This window comes from Loxodonta africana, chromosome 16 (assembly GCF_030014295.1).
Source record: "Loxodonta africana isolate mLoxAfr1 chromosome 16, mLoxAfr1.hap2, whole genome shotgun sequence".
Lineage (NCBI taxonomy): Eukaryota > Metazoa > Chordata > Mammalia > Proboscidea > Elephantidae > Loxodonta > Loxodonta africana.
The window spans coordinates 40,247,491-40,272,759 of record NC_087357.1 but is presented as its reverse complement, the minus strand read 5'-3'; the positions used below and the strand labels follow the sequence as shown (position 1 = coordinate 40,272,759).

The window sequence follows — 25,269 nt, the reverse complement described above, 5'->3', positions numbered from 1 at the left end:
TACTCTGTTATGATTCTTTTAATATCAGTTGGGTCTGTTGTAATATCGCCCATCTCATTTCTTATTCGGGTTATTTGCTTCGTCTCCTGTTTTTCTTTTGTCGGTCTGGCCAGTGGTTTATTGATTTTGTTAATCTTTTCAAAGAACCAGCTTTTGGTCTTGTTAACTTTCAGTTGTTTTCCTGTTTTCTATTTAATTTAATTATGCTGTTATTTTTATTATTTGCTTTCTTCTGGTGCCTGAAGGTTTCTTTTGTTGCTCCCTTTCTATTCAAGCTGTAGGGATAATTCTTTGGTTTTGGCCCTGACTTCTTTTTGTATGTGTGCATTTGTTGATCTAAATTAACCTCTGAGCACTGCTTTCACTGTGTCCCAAAGGTTCTGATAGGAAGTGTTTTCATTCTCATTGTCTTCTATGAGTTTCTTTATTCCATCCTTAATTTGTTCTATAATCCAATTGTTTTTGAGCAGAGTGTTGTTCAGTTTCCATGTGTTTGATTTCTTTTCCTTGATTTTTCTCTTACTGACTTCCAGTTTTATGGCTTTATGGTCAGAGAAGATGTTTTGTAAAATTTTGACGTTTTGGATTCTGTTAAGGCTTGTTTTATGGCCTAATATGTGGTCTATTCTGGAGAATGTTCCATGTGCTTTGGAAAAGAAAGTATACTTGGATGCTGTTGGGTGGAGTGTGCTGTATTTGTCTGTGAGGTCAAGTTGGTTAATTGTGACATTAAGCTCTTCTGTGTCTTTATTGAGCTTCTTTCTGGATGTTCTGTCCTTCACTGAAAGTGGTATGTTGAGTCTTCTACTGTTATTGTGGAGCTATGTATCTCACTTTTTGATAATGTTAGAGTTTGTTTTATGTACCTTGAAGCCTTGTCATTGGGTGCATAAATATTTAATATGGCAATATCCTCCTGGTGTATTGTCCCTTTAATCATTATGTAGTGTCCTTCCTTATCTTTTGTGGTAGATTTAAGTTTGAAGTCTGTTTTGTCAGAAATTAGTATAGCCACTCCTGGTTTTTTTCAATTGTTTGCTTGATATTTTTTTCCGTCCTTTGAGTTTTAGTTTGTTTGTATCTTTATGTATAAGGTGTGTCTCTTATAGGCACCATATAGACCGGATTGTGTTTTTTTATCCATTCTGCAACTCTCTATTCATGCATTTAGTCCGTTTACATTCAGCGTGATTATAGATAGGTAGGAATTTAGTGCTGTCATTTTGATGCCTTTTTTTGTGTGTTGTTGACGGTTTCATTTTTCCACTTAATTTTTTGTGCTTAGTAGTTTTTCTCTGTAAATTGTGTGTTCCTCTTTTTTGATTGTAGTTAATTTTGGTTTTTGCTGAGTCTTTATGTTTTTCTATGAGTCAGAATTAACTCGACGGCACTGGGTTTTTTTTTTTTTAATGTTTTTCCTGGTTTTTATTTTGAAGTTAGCATTGTTAGCCTTCTTTGTGGTTACCTGCATATTTACCCCTATTTTTCTGAGTTTAAACCTAACTTTTATCTCCCTATATTACCTTGATTTCCTCTCCATATGGAAGATCTGTGCCTACTTTATTTAGTCCCTCTTTCTTGATTTAATGTTGTCATCTTTCACATAATGACATCACTGATTCCCTGTTTTGAGTGTTTTTTTTTTTTTCCATCTTGATTTATTTTTGTGATTTCCCTATCTGGGTTGATATGTGGTTGCTCTGTCCTGTGTCCTAGTGTTGGATTGATATCCGATATTATTGATTTTCTAACCAGAGAATTCCCTGTATTATTTCTTGTAGTTTTCTTTTGTTGTTTGCAAATTCCCTAAGTTTCTGTTTATCTGGAAATGGCTTAATTTTGTTTTCATATTTGAGAGATAGTTTTGTTGGATATATGATTTTTGGCTGGCAATTTTTGTCCTTCATTGCTTTATATATGTTAATCTGATTTTTCTTCAAATATATTGTTGTCAAGTGTTTTATCTTCAATCTCACTGATTCTGCCTTCCACTTCCTCAGTTCTGCTCCTCTGACTTTCTATTTAGTTGCCTAATTCTGTAATTGTAATGTTAATCTTCTGAATTTCTGATTGATGTCTCTCTATGGATTCTTGCAGCTTATTAAATTTTTCATGATGTTCTTGAAAAATCTTTAATTTCTTTACCAGCTTTGTCTGTGTGTTCCTTGGCTTGTTCTGCATTTTGTCTGACCTCCTTCCTGATGTCTTGAAGAGTTCTGTATATTAATTTTTTTGTATTCTACCTCTGGTAATTCCAGGAATATGTCTTCATCCGGGAGAGTTCTTGATTCTTTTTTTGGGGAGTTTGTTGAAGCAATCATGGTCTGCTTCTTTATGTGATTTGATATTGACTCTTGACTCCGAGCTGTCTATAAGTTATTAATTTATTTTATGTGTGCTCGTTGTGTCCTACTTTCTTGCTTTATTTTGTTTTGATATACCCAAATAGGCTACTAGAGTGAGCTGACTTGATTATTGGAGCCTTTGAAGCATTAATGTCCTGTTACCAGATGGCTAGAGCTGTTACCAGGTGTATGAGCCTAAGAGTCCGTTCCCTATTCTTGTATAGATTCAGCTCAGGTATCCTGATAGTTGGTAAGCTAGTGTGTGGTGTAGGCTCTCACCTTCTATCTTAGAGAAGCAGTGGTGATTAGTGTATGCATAGGTTTTTGGTAGCAGCAGGGGTCACACCCTGAGGAAGGCAGGGGGTTGACAACCTTCCCCCAAGTGTCGACAGCCTTCCCCCGACTGTCTTTGAGGAAGGCATGTCCCTGTTCTCTAGAGTGCTATGGTGGGTGGGCTCTGCCAGCCATACCATAGGCACCCAGTGCTTTTACCTGTAAGGACTGGTAGGCACCATTTATCCTTGGAGCCCTTTCATAGGTAGCTAGGTGGTGTGGTTGGAGCCTCCAGTCCTCAGGCCCCTGGTGTGGGTAGGTGAAGGCCTTGTTAGCTAGGCAGAGCATTATCACACATCCAAAACCTGCATCTCCACTGCACAGCTGAAACAGTTACAGTCAGGCCTCAAACAGATTTGTCCTTGCACTCTAATAGCCAGATCTTATCTGGTGTAGTGAAGCCACCTGGATCCATGCAGGGGTGAAAGGCAAAGTCTGTGGCTCACTTGTGCCTGGGCTGGAGCCACTTCTGCTCTGAGTTGCCAGATTAGGGAAGTCGGCAGTGTACTTTTTCCCCCGTTTGTTAATATCTTCCTTTTCCAAGGCCAGGAGAATGGCTCAGGGAGTGCAGCAGGACCTACCTCAGGCTCAGGCAAATCTACTGTTAATGAAGCCACCTGGGGTAGAGGAAGGAAGGATCAGATAGATAGGAGAGTTTTCTTTCAAAAGGAAGAGCTATTAGATCCATGTGCTAAATTAGACAAAATCACTCTATCTTGTGCTGAGAGTGCTGTTTTATCTCAGATTCCAGAGGTGTGTGTAGCCTGTGTGCTCTGGCTGGGTCCTCACCGAGATTACCCCAGGAGGTTAGGGCTGAGTCCTGCACTTGCCTTCTTTCACTGAAGCTGCCATATCACCAAAAACTACCATCAGCCCCGCTGCAGTCGCACCAAGGAATTGGGTCTGAGGTGGTGCCGCGGGGTCGGCAGCTCCTCGCTGCTTCTGAACTGTCTCTCCCTCCCCGTCACTCAGTCCAATTTCTTAACTTTGCCTTTGATGCTCAGGGTTCCTAGCTTGTCATATATATAATTGATTTACTTGTTTTTTGGGGGTGTTTGTTGTAAGAGAGATCAGGGTAAATGTCAGACTACTCTGCTATCTCGGCCCCGCCTCCGAGGCTGTAGTATTAAAGAAGGTAGTCAGGTAGTCCTCATGGAGAAAGTGAGATTTGAGCAAAGACTGTCTTCAAACTCTCTTGCTCATGTACTCTGTAAAAGAATTGTAAAACTATGTATCCCCTTCATGTTTTAAACTTGACATTTAAAGTTTTCATAAATTTCAATAATCGCAAAGGATTTAATTGAAAAAAAATTTTTTTTTTTAGCACTTGTTAAATGTTGACATTTCAAAATAAAACTCATGTCAATTTTTAAAAATGGCTCAGTGAGATTAAATACTATAGTGATTCCATGTAGACCATCCATTTAAAGAAAACTATGTGAATAAGCTCTTCATTAATATTTTACATTTTTGCTTTTTTTCTCTGAGCTTGTCTTTCTGTTTCATTTCTCCCACAGAATTTTATTTTAATATAACTTTGCCTGGAAATTTTTTAGTCATCACGTTATTGTACTTTTGCTACGAATATGTACTAGTACCATTAGCCGTCGAGTTGATGCTGACTCATGGCGACCCCGACTGTGCAGGGTACAACTGTACTTCATACGGTTTTCAGTGGCTGTGACTTTGAAAGCAGATCACCAAGCTTTTCTTCCTAGGTGCCTCTGGGTGGGTTTGAACTGCTACTCAGTCAGTAGCTAAAGCACTTGACCGTTTATGCCATCCAGGATACTCCACAAGTACATAAATGAATTAAAATTTAAAAATTAGTCTTATTTCTAATAACGCATAATGTTCTAAATATTAAGTTTTTCTTCTGATTTCTGTTGTAATTATAATTAGTACACAACTGATCAAAACAACAAATATACTAGAGAAACTGGATAGCTGGTAAATAAAAAAAAAAATACAAAAGTAAAAAAAAAATTGCTTTAATGATCTCAGGTGATGACTCAGTTAGGCCTTCCTTCAATTTTATTTAAAGCAGAAGACTGTTAACTGAATTGCAAAAAATATTTGTTACCAATCATTAAAATCATTCATTTTCTGTTTCTGGAAAGTGAATAAAGAAAGCTTTTATTGAGACTAAAACCTATTACTTATATACTTCCACTTGAGAGGAACTTTAGTTTAACTTGATACATACAGAAAAAGTTGGGAAAATTAAAATATTGTTTCTGTGCATAATTTTTACAGCATGTTTTTATTGCATTGTATTTTTTTAATACATATTTTACCTTGGAGCTGCAGATTTTTTAGCTATTATAAACTGTATTGGGAAACATATTTCATGACATGATTTGATAAAATGGGTTTTTAACTGTCTTATTGAATAACACATGTCAAATCTAGAAATAAAAGTTTTATCTGTGGGTTTTATTCAGTGCAACTTGGGGGGAAAAAAAAACTGGTAGTCTTGGTTTATATCCCAGTTACATTTAAAAGTACCACTAGCACCAATATGTACTGCTTTTACCATTCTCTTTGTTCTCTTGGGACTCTCCCTTAAGGGCTATGCATTCTTTGACAATAGATGTGGTATGGTCACTAAATGAAAATTGCTATTACTACTCTCTTTTCTACCATATAATTGAATTCATTTGTATATACACACACACACACGCACACACACATATATATACACACGTGTATACACACATATATACATATATACACACATACATATATATACATACATATACATATATAGTCATATATATACATATACATACACACACACATATATATGATAGGAAGTTAGAAACTTTCAACAAACCAGTATTTAGAATTTCAGGTTTCATGTGTTTCATGCCTCAGAGTAATGGGTAGGGACTGTGACTTTCACTTGCTACTGTGAATGCAGTGACACTCTAAGGCATGTTTAGAAAAGAATACACATGTAAATTGAAGATCTGGGAAAGGACTCCTTTAAAATCATCAGTGAGTGTGTATTCTTTGAAAAGTCTGTATGTACCTCCAAGGGTACATTTATTCCAGTTTTAAGACCACCACTGTTTAGACTGTTGAATTATTTTAGTTTTCTACTGTAAGAAAATGGTTATAGATCACTTTGGGGTGGAGCAAAAATCTCTAGAGGCTAAGCAATAGAGGCCCTGATGGTATTTTGCATACCTCTCCCTCTCCTACCTCAGTGCCTATTTATGAATGCTTTGGTTGTGAATTGTGGAGTTGACACCCTCATCTGGCTTTCAATTTTAGTTCAACATCTCCATCTTCTTATAGGATATATCCACCTGTGTATTCTATAACCATAAACACTTAAAAGGATTCTTCATCATCTTTCAATATTTGGGTTCCAGCCTAACTTCTAATTTCTGTGACCGATTCCGTCATTTTTACAGTTATCAAGACTCAAACACTATCATCACTTACTCTTGTTTCTCACTTATAATTGTCCATTGATAAATCCAATTAATTCTTCCTTTAAAATGTTGCTTTCTAGTGGCATTAAGAAAAGATCCTGAGCTTTAGTAGCAGACATTTGGTGATTTGAAACAACTCAGCTGGTCATGAATTTATGATTTTGGGATGATGATTTTACTTTGCTCAGCTTATTTTCTCATCTGTAAAATGGATATAATACTACCTCATATGATTGGAAACCCTGGTGGTATAGTGGTTAAGAGCTACGGCTGCTAACCAAAATGTTGTCAGTTCAAATCCACCAGGCGCTCCTTGGAAACTCTGTGGGGCAATTCTGTTCTGTCCGATAGGGTTGCTATGAGTCGGAATCGACTAAACAGCAATGGGTTTTTATGATTGGATAAAGAATTGTACGGAACCTTGTACATACTAAAGAATCAACAGATGATAGCTATTTCATTGACTCAAAGATGCACATCGTGAAACATTTTATCATCTCTGAAATCGGAATGCATTTTCTAGTCATCAGTTAGGCAGCAAGCGGTTGGGACATGGCTGTCATTGCCTGTATAGATACTTCAAAATTTGCAGATTGGTTGTCAGTGGCTCGGAAGAAAACCCAAGAGTTAGGAATGAAGACAACTTAAATGCTGCATAATTGGTGCTTTTGTTCGCACTAAGAAGAGAAAAAAGACATCAGTGACTGAGTTGATAAGTAATACAGAATATTCAAAGGCAATGGACTCCGAAGAAATTGTAGAGAGAACTACTTTCCTTATTTTCTTTTCATGTATGTACAAGGGTGATATATGATAAATCTGAATGAGTTTTAAATAACTGAGTATACATAAAATAAAAATTCTAAGTGATAAGCATTGTATCCTCATTTTATTGACATTTTTTTTTCAGTGGTATGTAAAATAATGGTGTCTTACAATGCACAGCATCTTAGTTTAATTAAATATATTTTTAATCCCTTCTATTTACTTTGCTACCATTCTGTTATGTTGTTGTTGTTGTTATGTACTGTCGAGTTGGTTCTGACTTACAGCAACCCTATAGGACAGAGCAGAACTGTCACATAGGTTTTCCAAGGAGCAGCTGGTAGATTTTGGCTGGTGAGCAGCCAAGCTTTTAACCACTTACTTTTTGACCCTTCATCCATTCAGCAAATATTGTAGTATTAAGAATACAGTGGTGACACTTTGAGTCAGACAATGGTCCAGATAAACTAGTGAGACCATTTTGCTCTGGGTGTTGTGCTTTTTTTTTTTTTTTTAAAGAATTCAGTCTGTTTTGGGAAACTGACTCCAAAGATCATACTGAGAGTTATGTTTAGAGTAAATCAGTAATCGGTTTAATTAGTCTTCAAGACAGTGTCCTGAAATACCTGTCTAATGTTTGTAATCAAACTCTCACCCTATTACTATGCAGAAAATTATCTTAAAGAAATCAGGTTCTCAGAGGAGATCGACTTCATGGTTCAGACTCCGTTTTGTCTTAGGTTCTACTTCTGCTTCTGAGAAAGTGACCCATGACTGTTAATAGGTAAACGAAGGAGGGGCAGCTTGCCCTTGGGAAGAATACTTAGTATGTTTTAAACAGATTAACTGGAGACCTCCAACAGAAGTCCATCTTGTATTATCTTGCTAATCATGAAGTCTCTAGTGGAAACTTGGTTGTCACATGTAAATTTTCCTATACCTTCTATTTTCTCTAGACAAACTTTGTGTGCTCCTTATGGATATATGTTTCTGTGTGGTAAATCCAACTATACTAATTTAGATTATCCCTTTCTGACTGACAGTGAATTTACGTGGGTAATCTCTTGTTTAGATTCCTGGCAAATGCATGGGCAACACACTTCGGAAACTTCAGGATTACCTTTAGATATTCATAGTAATGATGCTAGTAAATACTTGAAGGGTAATGTTAATTTATCACCCATTGTAAAACGAGAGTCAGAAGAAAGCCCATTGGAGTAACACTGAGGGTGGGGTCAGTCATTTCTAAGAGGTTTAATTCCTAGTCATGGTATAGTTGAATTTGAGAAATCTTTAAGAAATTTATCAATCACTGTGGAACAAATAGCAGACAAAGTTGCTAGTGGGATGGAAGCACAACAGTGATCTCTGAACTCATAAACGAAGCTGACATGAGATAACAGAATAGCCTTAGATTTTTATTATCCCAAGAAAGTATAGTCTGTGCTGTAGCAAACAGCTCTTTGTTGCATTTGGATAAATAACATGGAAGTAGAACAAGGTATACATAGAATTAGACAGCAAGCTACTTGGTTACACACCGTAACACTCTTAAAAACAACAGATTTATTTGGCTGATTACCATCAGCAATAAGAACATGGGCTAGATCACTATTGCAGGGACTAGTAATATTCTTAGTCTATATTCTGACGGTATTAGGCATAATAAAACTTATCTTCTATTGTCTTACACACTTAAAAGGCCAAAGAAAAGCCTTGGGCTGAAATGTTATACATTGATTCTGCTCACTTAGGCAATGCGATTGATGAGAACATCACTCTTACTTAAGATCCTGGTGAAGAACCAGATGGTATCCGGTGGAAAACCAGCACCGTGAGTTTAAAGAGCCTGCAATGGCCGCCATCTAGGAGCTCGTCTAAGTCCAGGTATTGATCATCAGTGTGTTATCTCCAGTCTCTGATCAACAGGAGGGAATCACTTAGAAAATAATATTGTAGTCATTGTTCCCTGTCCTTGAGCATAGAGAATGTGAGCTGGCTGAAGCTGGGCTCAAAAGGACACATCAACTGAGCCCTGAGGTAAAAAGACAATTAAAAAAAAAAAAAAAAAAAAGACAATAGCTAGGATAATTTTGGCAAGTATCTTTTAGGGAATCTTTCACATAAGCCAATCAACGAGAACACAGAAGACTTTCCACTTTTATCTTTTTCTGTTAGCATTTAGTGAATAGAAAATTTGTTGAACCAATGAAGACCCTCTTCCTGAAACCTGTAGCAATGATTGTTAAGAAAGACAATTCAAAATATAGGATCACAGTTTCTAGCCAGTCATTGAAAAGGTAAAGCTTTCAGTGGTTTTGCCCATTTTGTAATATTAATATATATTGGTCCTTCTATAATAGTTCCTTGGACTCAGGCAGACATGGCTGTGGCAACATGCTACTCTGTTTTTCCATTTGTGCTTATTCTGTAGTATTTGTTGGACTCAGGCAGACATGGTTCTAGCAGGATGCTTGTCTGTTTTCTTTTGCCTATTCTGTAATATTTCCTTGGATTTGGGCAGACATTAGTTCTAGCAGCATGGTTGTCTGCTTTCCACTTTTGCCTTTTTGAATATATGCTAAATAAACCTCCTTTTTGCTTTAAAAAAAATACAGTGCTGAATTAGGTAAGATACAATCTGTTAGTTTCCTATTCTTGCTGTAACGTATTACTGTAAACTTAGAGGTTTTAGATAATGCAGATTTATTATCTTACAGTTCTGGATGTCAGAAGTCTGAAGTCCGAAATGGAATTCACTGGTCTCAAGTCAAAGTGTCAACAGGGCAGTGTTCCTTATGGAGGCTCCAGGGGAAGAAATCATTTCTTTCCGTTTTTCAGCTTCTAGAAGCCACCTATGTTATTTGGCTCATGGCCCCCTACCTCCATCTTCAGTGTCAGCAATGTAGCATCTTCAGCTCTCTCTGATCTTCTGCCTCCCTCTTACAAGGACCCTTGTGATTACTTATAAGGAACCACCCAGATAATCTAGGATAATCTCTCCACTTCAAGATCCTTAATTTAATCACACCCGCAAAGCCCTTTTTGCTGTGTAAGGTAATATATTTCCAGGGTCCAGGATTAGAATGTGGACATCATCTCTGGGGGAGGGGAGTATTATTTTGCCTACCACAGTATCTGTTCTCACGGAGCTTATATTCTAGAAAATCAAATACCCAATTACTGTAGTCTGCAAAGAGCACTCAGAAAAAGCCAGGCAAGTAGTAGGGAAACCAAGAGAAGTTGGGTCACAGAAGCTAAGGGAATTCTGCTAAGAGGGTTGGAAAGTACACATTGGTTTTTGCAATAAATATCATTGATGATTCTGGCAAGAGAAGTTTCAAGATAGTGATAGAGTGGGAAGCCAGACTTAAGTGTGCTAAAGAATAAAAAATCAAAACCAAACCTGTTGCTATCGAATCGATTTCAACTAATGGTGACCCCATATGTTACAGAGTAGAGCTGCTCTACAGGGTTTGTTTTTTTTTTATTGCACTTTAAGTGAAAGTTTACAAATCAAGTCAGCCCCTCACACAAAAACATACACACCTTGCTACATACTCCCAATTGTTCTCTCCCTAATAAGACAGCCCATTCCCTCCCTCCACTCTTTATTTTTATGTCTATTTCGCCAGCTTCTAACCACCTATACCCTCTCGTCTCCCCTCCAGGCAGGAAATGCCAACATAGTCTCAAGTGTCCACCTGATCCAAGAAGCTCACTCCTGACCAGCATCCCTCTCCATCCCATTGTCCAGTCCAATCCCTGTCTGAAGAGTTAGGTTTACATCCCACTGCTCTCCTGCTCCCTCAGGGGTTCTCTGTTGTGTTCCCTGTCAGGGTAGTCATCGGTTGTAGCTGGGCACCATCTAGTTCTTCTGGTCTCAGGCTGATGTAGTCTCTGGTTTATAAGGCCCTTTCTGTCTCTTGGGCTCGTAATTACCTTGTGTCCTTGGTGTTCTTCATTCTCCTTTGCTCCAGGTGAGTTGAGACCAATTGATGCATCTTAGATGGCCGCTTGCTAGTGTTTAAGACCCCAGACGCCACTCTCCAAAGTGGGATGCCAAATGTTTTCTTAATAGATTTTATTATGCCAATTGACTTAGATGTCCCCTGAAGCCATGGTCCCCAAACCCCCACCCCTGCTATGCTGGCCTTCGAAGCATTCAGTTTATTCAGTAAACTTCTTTGCTTTTTGGTTTAGTTTTACAGGGTTTTCTTGATTGTAATCTTACAGAAGCAGGCCACCAGTCCTTTCTTCCATGGTGCCACTGGGTGGGTTCAAACTGTCAAACTTTTGGTTAGAAAGAATAAAAAGGTAGTTGAAAAAATAGAGATAGTGATTGCAGGCAACCCTTACAAAGTATTTGGCTGAAAAGAGTCCAATATACAAATCTTTACCAGAAGTAAGTGGACCATATAAATTTTTTTTTTTTTAATGAAAGAATGTTCTTCATTTCACTTCTTGTCTCAAAAATGTACAATATTTATTCATAACCCAGAAGCAGGCATCCATACAGCTTAGCCTTTTATTCAAGGGCTTTTATAATTTATAAATACATCCTACTTTTCCAAATTTCTCACATTATTCCTATTGTAAATCTTGTGCTTCAACTAGCCAGGTCCTATTTTTCCCACATCTGTGTCTTTGCTCAGGCTTCTTTCCCATATTGAAATGTTTTTTTTATTTCTTCCCCCTGCTTTTCCAGGAATCTAGCCTCACTTTGTCAAGCCACACAACCTCTTTCTTGGAATTTTAGCAGAACTTTTCATAGCTCTCCCTTATTCTTAGTTCCTTATTTTCTACCTAAAACAGATGTATTATAATAGTGAAAATAATCTCCTGGTTTTGATTAAACTTTGTGATTCTGAACTCTATTTTGAGAGAATTCAGATTGAGAAAAAATGAAAACTAAATAGTAGTACCCTGAGATAGGCTTTTATAGTAAGTAAAAGCTGATACATTTTTTCTTTTTTAAAAAAATTTCCTGATACTTTTTAAAGCTATACCACGAGAACAAGAATGTAAAATTAGGGAGAGTTTGTGATTACTAGTAGGTTTTCTATTTTTAACCTTTGTTGGGAAGAAAAAAATAAATCTTGGTTAATTCTACTTTGTTATGTCACTTTGTAATATTTCAGTATTACAATAAAATAAACTATAGAATTTTTATTGTAAGCACATTTTGATTAATTTCTTTTCCTTTTGAAGGTCCAAGGGATGTCCTTCATTGCAGCAGTACTCATTCTCAATTTGGAAGAGGCAGATGCCTTCATTGCGTTTGCAAATCTCCTGAATAAGCCATGCCAGTTGGCCTTTTTCCGTGTGGATCACAGCATGGTATGGACATTTGGAATGGATCATGTTTTCCCTTGACTGTAGGTTTCTATAGTCTGAACTCACTTGTTAGAATGAAAAACAATAATTAGGAGACTCAGATAATCTGATCTAATATGAACTTTTCATTGAATTTTAGTTTTATGAATACTTGAGAAAATTCAGAAAGAGGTGCTAAAGATTTTCTGTTAATGCTTGATTAAGGATTTAATTTCTCTATTTCTAGCTTATGCTCTCTATATTGGTATTTCTATCTGTAGATGTTGAAATACTTTGCAACATTTGAAGTATTCTTTGAAGAAAATCTCTCTAAACTGTTTCTTCATTTCAAGTCTTACAGTCTTACACCAGACATTTACTTGATAGACTGGTAAGTGATAACATATATAACATCTTAAAAAGAAATAAAATACTAATTTTTATGTGTCTTAGGAACTAAAGTAAATCTCATGTATAGGATCATGCATTTAGAAGACCCTTCCCTTACAAATAGAGAAACTCCCACATTTTTAAAAGAACATGGACTCTGGGTTGAAATCAGAACCCCTCAGTTTCTGTTTCAGTTTCTTATTTATAAAACAGGAATAATATCTACATCTTGAGTTGTAGTGAGGCTAAGTGTTTTATATGGCTTATCTCATTCAGTGCCTAGGACATACTAAGCTCTCAGCAAAAGTTAGTTGCTATTCTTAACACACAAGGGCCTATGATCATTGTAGTAGTGTTTCTTTACAGGAGGCTTTGTTTTTTTTCCTCAAGGTTTTATCGAGCTTTCTGACAGAGGAATGATGCCTCATTTCGTGCTAAGGTCTTTTTTGACCTTTCCGATACCAGCACTTTTGTATTAACTTGCAGGGTTTGCCTAGGGCTCTGAACAGCAGTAGCCAGTTGATCTTAAGATAGGTTGTTTTAAGAATACATATGGAATATTTAAACTTTAAATCCTAATCACACAAAACCGGTGGCTTTCGTGTAAATGATATTATTAAGCTTTCATAAAGAAAACTAAATAAATAATGCCATCGTTAAAATATGTCTTCCCAGTTGCTTGGGGCTAATTTTATTTAGGCTTTTTTTTTTTTTTTTTTAACTAAGTTATTTTTCAATGTATTCTCTTCCATTCCCACTAGGAACATTAGAATTCCTTTGGGAAGGACCCAAGATAATGGGGAGAAGAAAAATTTTATATCATGGGACCCAGAGAACCAAAATCATATACTGATTCTGAGAAATAACAACAACTCAGTTGTCAGTATTTAGGAGTGATGTGGGGCATATCAGAATCAAAACTGGCAAAGGGAGCAGGATGTAACTAATGAGTGACTACTATGTTCTAGAAACTGCATCTAGGCACTGCTTATACCCTTACTTATTTTGTACAGTGGGTTAGTGTTCTACCAAGAGTATGCTTTGTTTGTTAGGCAATTAAATACGTATTTATAATTTAAGAAGTAGATGTGGATTTTTGTTCCATTGACTCTGTTGAGCTCTTTACATACAAGTTCTAGAATCATTTAAGGAAGAAAAGAGAGGAAGGAATAAGGGTATTTCAGGGGGTCAGGAGTCTTTAGTTTCTCCCTCTCAAGTTCTGTCACCATTACCTCAAATAAACACACAATCTAAATTAAACTGTATACTTTTCTTTGCCAAGGCAACTTCAAGACAAGTCTTCTAACACCCCCTGCTCCCCACTTTCCCAGTAAGAATACCACTCCAGAGCACCAGTGAATAAAGAATCACATGATCAGACATTGTCAGGAAGGATGGGAGAAGCTATTCTTGTGGTTCTGTTAGAGGGTTTACATGCCCCAAAAGAAGTAAGCAGAGCTTGGCAAGGGGAAAAATGTAGTGGCTGTTTGTGGAAGAGGAAGAAAAAGAGAAGTCAGACTTTAAGGATTTCTGTTAGGTACTAAAAGATGATACATGGGTTCCTCATACAATAAAAATAATAATTAGCTTTTATTGAGCACTTCTTATGTGCCAGGCACTGTTCTAAGCACTTTACATTTATTAACTCCTTTAATTTTCAAAACAATCCTGAGAGGTTGGTAGTATTATCATCCTTATTTTATTGATGAGGAAGCTGAGGCGCAGCAAGGATAAATAACTTGCTCAAAGTTAACACAGCCAATAAGTGACAAATCTAGGATTGAAACTCAGGCATTATGGCTTCAGAGTCTTTAACCCTCTGGCTATCCCGCCACTCTGGTTTGTACTAGGACTTACCTCTATGTAGTAAAGTTGTAAATTCATATAATTTTGTTTATTTAATTTCTGACTACTTAAGTTCATTGAAGGAAGGAACTGTATCTTATTTGCCTTTTTATTTCTAATTAAACAGTTTTCATAGAGTGCTTAATGAGTGAGTGAATAAATGAGTGAAAAATTTAAATGACTTTTTTTCTCCCTAATTTTAGGATCTTCACATTGTATAGCAAATCACTACCACTGGATCTAGCCTGTCGAGTCTGGGATGTATTTTGCAGAGATGGGGAGGAATTTTTATTTAGGACTGGATTAGGAATCCTCCGATTATATGAAGATATTCTCCTACAGATGGACTTTATTCATATAGCACAGTTTCTAACTAAATTGCCAGAAGACATTACATCAGAAAAACTCTTCAGCTGTATTGCAGCTATTCAGATGCAGAATAGCACCAAAAAATGGACTCAGGTAGGATGACAATTTCCTCCCTCTAATAAAAAAAAAAAAAAAAAGATGCATTAAAATAATTGATGTCCTGTAAAACAGTTATGTATTAAAGTGTTAGTGCTTAAATTTAAAATAAAATTAAATTAAAAGTATATGTATTTTGAAAATAATTTTTGTCTTTGATAAAGCAAGAGTTTAAAACAGATTGCCCCCCCCCCCGCTTTTTTTTACCTTTCCAAACATGGTTTTATTTTTATGTAAGTCCAGTAACATGAGTTTAATGAAGTGCAGCCCACAATAGCTATGTATTTGCCAGAGCAGTTATATAATTATGTTGGTATATCAAACAGATAGCAATTGTATTAAACACCTGCTGTGTACAAAGGATGAGGCACTGGTGGTTCAGTGGTAGAATCCCTGCCTTCCTTGGGTTTGATTCCCAGCCAATGCAGTTCACGTGCAGCCACCACCTGTCTGCCAGTGGAGGCTTGTGTGTTGCTATAATGCTGAACAGGTTTCAGCAGAGCTTCCAGGCTGAAATGGACTAGGAAGAAAGGCCTGGTGATCTAATTCTGAAAATCAGCCAGTGAAAACCTAATGGATCACAGTGGTTCGATCTGCAACCAATCATGGGGATGGCAGAGGACTGGGCAGTGTTTTGTTCGGTTGTACATGGGAGTCACCATGAGTCGGGCCAACATGATGGTGACTAACAACAACAACTGCATGTACAAAGAGTTTACAGTAGAAAGAATATAATGTATGAACCTGGCTTTTGAGAAGCTTAGTTCTGTTAGAGAAGCAAACATACTAGTTGCTGTTGTTATGTTAGGTGCTGTTGAGTCTATTCTGACTCATAGCGACCCTGTACAACAGAATGAAACACTGCCCAGTCCTGCACCATCCTCATAGTCATTGCTAGTTTGAGCCCATTGTTGCAGCCACTGTGTCAGTCTATCTCATTGAGGGCGTTCCTCTATTTTGGTGACCCTCAACTTTACCAAACTTAATATCCTTCTCCAGCGGACTGGTCCCTCCTGTCACGTATCCAAAGTATGTGAGATGAAGTCTTGCCATCCTCGCTTCCAAGGAGCACTCTAGCTGTACTTCTTCCAAGACAGACTTGTTCATTCTTCTGGCAACCCGTAGTATATTCAGTATTCTTTGCCTACACCAAAATTTAAAGGCATTAGTTCTTAGGTCTTCCTTATTCATTGTCCAGCTTTCTCAGGCGTATGAGGTGATTAAAAATACCATGGCTTGGGTCAGGAAGCGTGTTAGTCCTTAAAGTGACATCTTTGCTTTTTAACACTTTAAGGAGGTCTTTTGCAGCAGATTTGCCCAATGCCCTACATCGTTTGATTTCTTGACTGCTGCTTCCGTGGGAAACATACTAGTAGCCTAAATGACATAAAACATAACATTATCACTTATCCATGAATGATAACAGACAAACATTATAAGATCATAGTTTTATTGCTTATGAAAATGAAATGTAGAAATATTGGTCTAGAAAATGTTCTGTTACCACAGAGTAATTTCAGATGATTTGGCAAGTGATGAAAACTAGAATCCAATCATATTCTATAAAATTGTGTTTAAAAATACAAGGGAATTTGGGAAATGGCAATTTCTCTGGGGACAGAGTTAAGTATACAAAAGCATTTTCACATTGATGTTGTTGTTAGGTGTCCTCGAGTCAAGTTTGACTCATAGCGACCCCATGTGACAGAGTATGTCCCATAGGGTTTTCTAGGGGGTAATCTTTACTGGAACAGATTGCTAGGTCTTTCTCCCTTGGAGCCCCTGTGATAAACTATAGTTATTTTAATATCTTTAATCTGAGTGGTAGTATTTGAGGATTAATCTTTATTTTATGTAATTTCCAGGTTTTTGCATCTGTAATGAAGGATATCAAAGAAGGAGACAAGAACAATAGTCCTGCTCTGAAAGGCTAACCTTCAAAATTAACAGACTAAGTGAAATACTAAAAAGCTTTTTTTCATAACAGTTTTTTGTTTCCTATGTAAAAAAGCATGTAGGGAAAGTGTTGGGGAAATCCAAAAGAATTAAGAAATGGAAAACTGCATATTTTTAATTCCATAGCTGAAGTAAGGAAATGCCTATTGACAGTATTATTAAAAAGTATTTTGTAGGAGGGGCCATTTTACAAAGGAAAAAGTTTAAATAGCTAGTTCATATTCCATAATTTGGAATGAACAGTTTAATGCAATGAATTTTTAAAATAGTCTTGGAGATACTTCACCTTTTTACAGCATCTTTTCTTTTTTAATAATTACCACAAAGGCACTTTTGGAGGTCAGAGTGGGACTGTTCAAAACTATTTTAACATCCAAATATTTGAAATAAACACATTAGAACAGATACTATCTCCAATTCTAACTAACCTTTTGAAGATATAGACCAAGAATAAGCAATTTTGGCTGCAAATTATTTAAGTCACTCAAATTGTCATTTAGCTTCATTCACCAGTTCAGGCATATTTAGGTTATCTGGGACTGGAAATATTGGTGCAAGATTGTTTAACATTCATTGAGGTGTTTTTAATGTGGTGTTGTGTCTGTTTGCTTTGAAGAAACTGTTTCTATCCCTTAAGGAATTCCTGTCAGAGAATTTTAGCCTTTCTGTTTCTAGTCTAAGAAATTGTTCATCTAGTAATTTAACACTAGGAAAACTAAATAACTGGTAGAAGGAAAATTCTTTGCACTTTACTGGACTTAAGGCTTGACTTTGGGAGTAAGTCCGTAATTATAAATGAGGTTTTTTCACTGGTAAGAGTAAAAAGTAATAAGTTCTGAGAGTTCTTAAGCAGCATGCTACTTTGCAAGACTAATTTTTTTAGTTAAAAATTCTCCACTATCTGTAGAAATAAAATTTAATTCTAGTTTGAAATTTGAAATCTTAATATGTAGTCAGTTCCTGACTTGTAAAACATTGTGCATAATTTTCTGATCAATGGAAATAGAATAAAAGATAAAATTAACTTTTTCTAATGAGTCTAACTTTGATGATATTGTGGATAAAGAAATTATTGATCATTGGTAAATTGGCATTAAGTTTACCATCATAATATATTTAATTTTTGTACCTAAAATAAATCACTTGAGTATTATGATAACCTTTATAACATGCTGTTTGGTTAATAATTAGATTTGTAGTGTGCTTTCATGTTGCAGTTTGATTTGAAACAACAGTTAAGCACGCTGTTTCTGTTAGTAGTGTATAGTCTTCAAACTAACAAGCCTGAGATCGTTGTTAATGTAGTAACTGCCTCTTTAGGAGTATGGGACCAGAGTGCCCCTGTGTTATTTTTACTCCCTGGATCATTTTAGCCTAGGAACTACTAGTGGGACCCTCAGAAGTTAACTCCTGTCATAGGGGCTTGTTTCATGGAAACCAGTAGTAATAAAATATTGAAGGAATATCCAGGGTCTTAATAGGTTTGGGAATGACCATTTAACTCTGGTAACTACTTCCTTGGTATTGATGGCCCCGATAGAGGGAATGTAACTCCTGGCAGTAATCTCACTAAGGTTATACTACATGCCTAAATTTAATCTTACCTTTGTGTATGTTTCCTAAGTTGGACCTAAGTTACTGTATTTCTTTTTCTTATTTTTCTTATTGTACAGTTTCTTTACCTTTCAAGTATAAATGTGTATATAAAATGTAAATACAAGGAATTCATTAAAACCACTAGTAACAATTACTTTGTAAATAAAACTTATAAGCAGAATAATTACTTGAAATGAGTCTTCCTTACTGTTGGGATATCTGGTTTAACTAATCATTTAACTAATCAAATTTTTCTTCCAAGGGATGCTTTAGGCCTTTAGTTTCTTTGAACTTGCAATACTGGCATCTAAAATATTGTTTATCTTCCCTTGGACCTCCTGTATAGACAATATGTGGCTGTTCACAAGGCCAGTGTATGACAGGTTTTTTATATTAAAGTGTATTTTTAATTAAAAAATAACCTCCTAAAATCCTCAAGGTAATTTGAAATTGTATATGGTGTTTCATTTGTCTAATCAATTTGGGATGTGTATACAGTTGTTTCTCACTCCATTTTTCCTTTAGCCCAGGTATACACCGCACTGTTTAAATGCTACTAGAAAACTCTGGAAAGGAGCCCTGGTGGTGCAGTGGTTAAGCACTCAGCTGCTAACCGTAAGGCTGGTGGTTTGAACCCGCCAGCCACTCCATGGAAGAATGATGTGGCAATCTGCTCCCATAAAAATTACAGCTTTGGAAACCCTATGGGCAAGTTTTACTCTGCCCTGTAGGGTCAATATGAGTCGGAATCATCTCAGCAGCAATGGGATTTTTGGTTAGAGGGCTCTAACAACTAGCATAGTTTTCTAAAGTCAGCTTTTTCTGATTACTTTTGTATTGATGACTTTCATAAAATATTATTGGTTTGAGTATATTTGTGTGACTTTACAAAAGTAAGGTGGCATTTGCAAAAGGGCATTGAGATTTCCAAAGCTTTTGACTTCAAGATAACAGCCTCACTGTAGCTTAGGAACTAATGCTACTTTTACCAAGAACAGTCAACTCTTTAAAGTCCGCACTATTGGAGGGTAAAATTCTAAAGTATATAGTCATGAAATAATTTATCTTCATAATGTGATGTGGTTTATGTTAATTTTTCATTTCCTATTTTTGTTTGAATAAGATAAAATTATATACCAAGAGCATATTCAGATGGCAGGGATTGGTATAAAGGAGGCAAAAAAATATGAGGTGTAGCATTGGAAAATCAGTCAGACTTTATTTTGCCATGACTAAAGGTAATGTTGGAAACCCTCATGGCATAGTGGTTAAGAGCTACGTCTGTTAACCAAAAGGTCAGCAGTTCAACTCCACCAGGCGCTCCTTGGAAACTCTATGGGGCAGTTCTGCTCTGTTCTATAGCATTGCTATTAGTCGAGTCAATTCTGATAACGTCAGAAAACAAAGTCTTAAACCTCTGAGGGAAAAAAGTGATTGTGTATTGAATTTATATCATTTTGCTCTTGTCAAGAGAATCCCAAAGTATAAATTTCCAGATGTAGTAAAATCTCATTAATTAGAATTTCACTGATTCACAGCACATGAAAACTAAAATGGAACAGAAGTTTTAAACAAGATTTCAGGGAAATTAGCCACTTGAGAGAGAGAATGCCTTGCCCTTTGAAAGCATTGCTTACTTATAAGAGTGCAATTGCAAGAGAATGAATGCATGAATATTTGTGAAGCCCTGATGATATGCCAAACATTCGTTGCCTCTTAACATTTTAGTAGGCTTCATAAACTTGCAGGGCTTGGAAAGTTAGCAAAACTGCATTTCATTCCAAAGGTACAGTGGTTCATATTGACCTTTCCTAATTCCCAATTATAATGAGGTTTCAATGTGTGTATTTCATTCTGTGGGCTGGATTTGTTTTCTAATAAACATCAGGAAGGAAATTTAACTTTTTTTTTAATTGCATTGTAAATGTTTCATCTGTTGAACATTGAAGTAAATAAAACTCATGATTTTATTTAAGATAAAATGACTTTTATACTTTTGCCATGTATTTGGAAAACCTTTTTTTTTAATACAGATGTAAATAGGAAACTGATAAAGACTTGAGGGGCTATATAAAACTGATAATGTATATAAACATTTTCTCATTTTTAGTCATCAGGCATAAAGCTATCATAACGGTATTATAAAAGCAGAAAATGAAGCTTCATATTTTCCTGATCTAGGCAATAAGGATAATCAATTTTGTAAGCAGATGACGTATTTTCACTACTATATTATAAAAACAGGCTTTTGATTTTAGTATCTGTATTTTTAAGAAACTAATATTTACTCAATTAAAACTACTGTATACTATCAAGGGCTTTGAGGGCCTGTGTTAGGACTTTAAGAAGATAAATTTGAAAGCATATGAATGACAGGTTTTTTTTCTGTCTGCTCCTGTAAAGATTGTTTGTTATATTGTTGTTAGGTGCCGTCAAGTTGGTTCCAACTCATAGCAACCCTGTGTACAATAGAACAAAACACTGCTGGGCTCTGCACCATCCTCACAAATCATTATTATGTTTGAGTCCATGGTTGCAGCCACTGTGTCAGTCCATCTTGTTGAGGGTTTTCCTCTTTTTTGCTGACTCTCTACTTTACCAAGTGATGTCCTTCTGCAGGAACTGCTCCCTCCTAATAACATGTCCAAAGTACATGAGACAAAGTCTCACCGTTCTTGCCTGCAAGGAGGGAGCAGTCTGGCTATACCTCTTCCAAGACAGACTTGTTCGTTCTTTTGGAAATCCATGGTATATTCAATATTCTTTGCCAACACTATAATTCAAAAGCATCAGTTCTTCGGTCTTCCTTATTCATTGTCCAGCTTTTGCATGCATGTGAGGCAATTGAAAATACCACGGCTTGGGTCGGGCCCACCTTAGTCCTCAAAGTGACATCTTTGCTTTTTAAAGCTTAAAAGAGGTCTTTTGCAGCAGATTTCCCCAATGCAATATGTCGTTTGATTTCTTGACTGCTGCTTCCACAGGTGCCGATTGTGGATCCAAGTAAAATGAAATCCTTGACAATGTCAACTGTTTCACCATTTGTTATGATGCTGCTTATTGGTCCAGTTGTGAGGATTTTTGTTTTCTTTATGTTGAGGTGTAATCCCTACTGAAGGCAGTAGTCTTTGATCTTCATCAGTAAGTGCTTCAAGTCCTCCTCGCTTTCAGCAAGCAAACTTGTGTCATCTGCATATCACAGGTAGTGAATGAGTCTTCCACCAATCTGGATGCCACATTCTTCTTCATGTAGTCCAGCTTCTCAGATTATTTGCTCAGCATACAGACTGAATAAGTATGGTGAGAGGATACAACCCAGAAACACACTTTTCTTGATTTTAAACCATGAAGTACCCCCTTGCTGTGTTTGGACAACTGCCTCTTGGTCTATGTACAGGTTCCTGGTAAGCGCAATTAAGAGTTCTGGAATTTCACTTCTTCACAGTGATATCCATAATTTGTTATGATCCACACAATTGAATGCCTTTGCATAGTCAGTAGACACAGGTAAACACATCTTTCTGGTGTTCTCTGCTTTCAGCCATCATCCACCCAACATCAGCAGTGATATCCTTTGTTTCACATCCTCTTTTGAATCTGGCTGAATTTCTGGTAGTTCCCTGTCGATGTACTGCTGCAACCACTTTTGAATGATATTCAGGAAAATTTTACTTGTGTGTGGTATTAATGATATTGTTCGATAATTTACACATTCTGTTGGATCACCTTCTTTGGAATGGGCACAAATATGGATCTCTTCCAGTCAGTTGGCCAGGTAGCTGTATTCCAAATTTCTTAGCACGGATGAGTGAGTACCTCCAGTGTTGCATCCATTTGTTGAAACATCTCAATTCGTATTCAGTCAATTCCTGGAGCCTTGTTTCTCGCCAGTGCCTTCAGTGCGGCTTGGACTTCTTCCTTCTACCATCGGTTCTTGACCATATGCTACCTCTTGAAATGGTTGAACGTCGACCAGTTCTTTTTGGTCAAATGACTTTCTGTATTCCCTCCATCTTCTTTTGATGCTTCCTGTGTCATTTAATATTTTCTCCATAGAATCTTTCGCTATTGCAACTTGAGGCTTGACTTTTTTCTTCAGTTCTGTAAGCTTGAGAAATGCTGAGCGTGTTCTTCTCTTTTAGTTTTTTAACTCCAGGTCTTCGCACATTTCATTATAATACTCTACTTTGTCTTCTCAAGCTGCCCCTTGAAATCCCCTGGTTAGCTGTTTTACTTCATCATTTCATCCATTTGCTTTAGCTAGCTACTCTATGTTGTCAGAAACCCTGGTGGCGTAGTGGTTAAGTGCCACGGCTGCTAACCAAAGGGTCGGCAGTTTGAATCCACCAGGCGCTCCATGGAAACTCAATGGGGCAGTTCTACTCTGTCTTATAGGGTCTCTATGAGTCGGAATCGACTCGAGGGCACTGGGTTACTGGGTTACTCCATGTTTAAGAGAAAGTTTCAGAGTCTTTTCTGACAACTGTTTTGGTCTTTTCGTTCTTTCTGGTCTTTTTATGACCTTTTGCTTTCTTCATTTATGATCTCTTCCCACAACTTGTCTGGTCTTCGATCATTAGTGTTCATTGTGTCAAACTTATTCTTGAGATGGTCTCTAAATTCAGGTTTGATATACTTAAGAAGCACAAATGACAGAATAGCCCCGGGAATGGTTTTTTGGGTCAGACCGATCAATGACATTGCTCCTTCCTGCCAGGACCCTTCCTCGGTTTTTGCCCCTAATAAAAGCTGTTTCAGCTGTTGTTTGGCAGGCCATCTTGGCAATATAAGTCCCAGCATACTCCTTTGCTTGGCCAAATAAATAAAGCTGCTTCTTTCACTTTCACCTGTTTTGTGTTTCTGTATAGCCATGCTGAGCGAGACCTGAGACCCCCAGTAACATTTTTGGTGAGCCAGCTAGGAGAACATTGCGTAGTGTCCAGAGAGGCCTGCCTGGGACCGGCACGGAACACCTAGCGTGCACCAGAGATTTCTTCAGAAGTATCTCATCCCATTTCTCGAGGCAGAGCTGTCTCAGACTCAACAGCGGCCCTCGGAAAGCAAGAGAAGAACCTTGGAAACTCCAGGAGTGATTAGTTTGGGACTTGGTTTGTAATTCAACCTGATAGCCATGCCATTTGGACCTGCATTGAGAACCCTTTGATGCTCTGGTATCCAAGCAGGAAAAGAGAGGCAATAAGTGCTAGGTGTTTAACCAGTGTATTGCCGGCTTTTGGAGTTTGGTTTGTTTAGTTAACTTTTTTTTTTAATCAGAGAAAATGGTAAATTAGTAAGAGCATCCCTGAATACTCATCCCTAGGGTATATTTTAAAACATCGGGCTAAGTTTAGTTGTGACCCCATGAAAAAAAAAGGATGGTTTTCCTTTGTAATACAGGTTAGCCAATAATACAATAGTATGATACAGTAAGTCCCGCCTTGGAGACCAAGAACACTAGCTGAAAGGCAGCTTATTGGATTATAATACTATTTTACAGCTAGATTTATATTGTACTAGAAATGGAAAACTTGGATGGGAAACACTATGTAGTAGCCTTCATGTCACTGTATAATGATGAGACCCAAGAGTCTTGTAAGATTTGTGTCCAGAGAGAAACTGAGAAACCTTCAGCCCTGTATTGACAGGAGAGGAGCCTTATGATCCATTGGGGCCGCCACAGCCACCCTCTCCATACCTTCTCGTGCCATATCAGGGCTTGGGAGAGGCAGCGGCTGCTGGGGCCCCTGAGGCAGGGAGAGGCCTCCTTTCTCTGCCCCATACGAGTCAGGGAATGCCGTATCAGGTTCCTGATTCAACCCAACAAGAGCCCATACCTGGGCAGAGCCATAATCAGGGAGCAGCAGGGCAATACCCTCTTCGGCAGACCCCAACTGCCAATCTGGACCAGCTGGGGGCCGTGTGAGGCTCCATATCCCCTTCACCATAATGAACTTCAACAACTGTAAAAATCATACCCTAGGGTACTGCGAGGACCCAGTCAAAACCTGTGAGTTGTTTACCTCAATTTTCAACTCCTTTGACCCCTCGTGGGGAGATTGTCAGTCTCTTTTAAGCACCCTACTAACCTCGGAGGATTGACAAATGGTGATCAAGAAAGCCCAAGAGGAAGCCCAGTGCTGACACGACGATCAGCCAGATTACCCTGTACAGGAAGAGGCCATCCCCCCGCCGCCAAAATCCAAAGTGTAATCCTAACAACGAAGCCCGGTATGGTAGGCTTACTCTTTACCGGGACTGTTTACTGGTTGGACTAAAAAATGGGATGCCAAAACAAAAAAGCCGAAACAAGATATATGAGATCAGACAAAAACCTGATGAGGACCCCTCTTGTTTTTTAGAATTTTCACCACTTTCAGACAGACAGTATACTGATTTAAACCCAGAGCAATCCGATAATGCCAGGATGGTTAACGCCATCTTTATTGGGCAGAGTGCCCTGGGCATTAGAAAGAAACTCTGAAAGTTGGAAGGGAGTATAACCATGAGCATTGGCTACATGGTAGCGCTGGTATTCTGGGTCTATAATAACAAAAAAGGAAAAGAAAAAGGCACAAGATGCCAGAGATCAGAGGGCTAAGTGACAGGTAACCTTGTTGGCTACAGCCCTACAGGGAGGCCCTCAGAGGCAAAGAAAAGGAGGGCCCCCCAATGGGCAGGGCCTGCAATAAAGCCACCTTGGCAAAGGCCAGTGTGCCTGCTGTAAGGAAGAAGGCCGCTGGAAGAAAGAGTACCCAAAGCTGCTGAGGTCATGCACGGGGGCTGCCTCAGCTGCCAACCTTAAGTTTAGAGGAAGA

General features: G+C 37.6%; 1 protein-coding gene across 4 annotated transcripts in view; it reads left to right on the top strand.

Annotated features, from left to right (window-relative positions):
- The window catches only part of TBC1D12 (TBC1 domain family member 12), a 134,830-nt gene extending 116,311 nt beyond the window's left edge, over positions 1 to 18,519 (top strand). For all 4 annotated transcript variants that reach the window (XM_064269564.1, XM_064269566.1, XM_064269565.1 and 1 more), the window contains 4 exons: positions 12,098 to 12,226; positions 12,484 to 12,593; positions 14,641 to 14,899; positions 16,768 to 18,519. In XM_064269564.1, coding sequence (XP_064125634.1) covers positions 12,098 to 12,226; positions 12,484 to 12,593; positions 14,641 to 14,899; positions 16,768 to 16,836 — 567 coding nt within the window. In that variant the 3' untranslated portion in view covers positions 16,837 to 18,519. The remainder of the gene's footprint in view (positions 1 to 12,097; positions 12,227 to 12,483; positions 12,594 to 14,640; positions 14,900 to 16,767) is intronic.
- Positions 18,520 to 25,269: the final 6,750 nt, after the last annotated feature.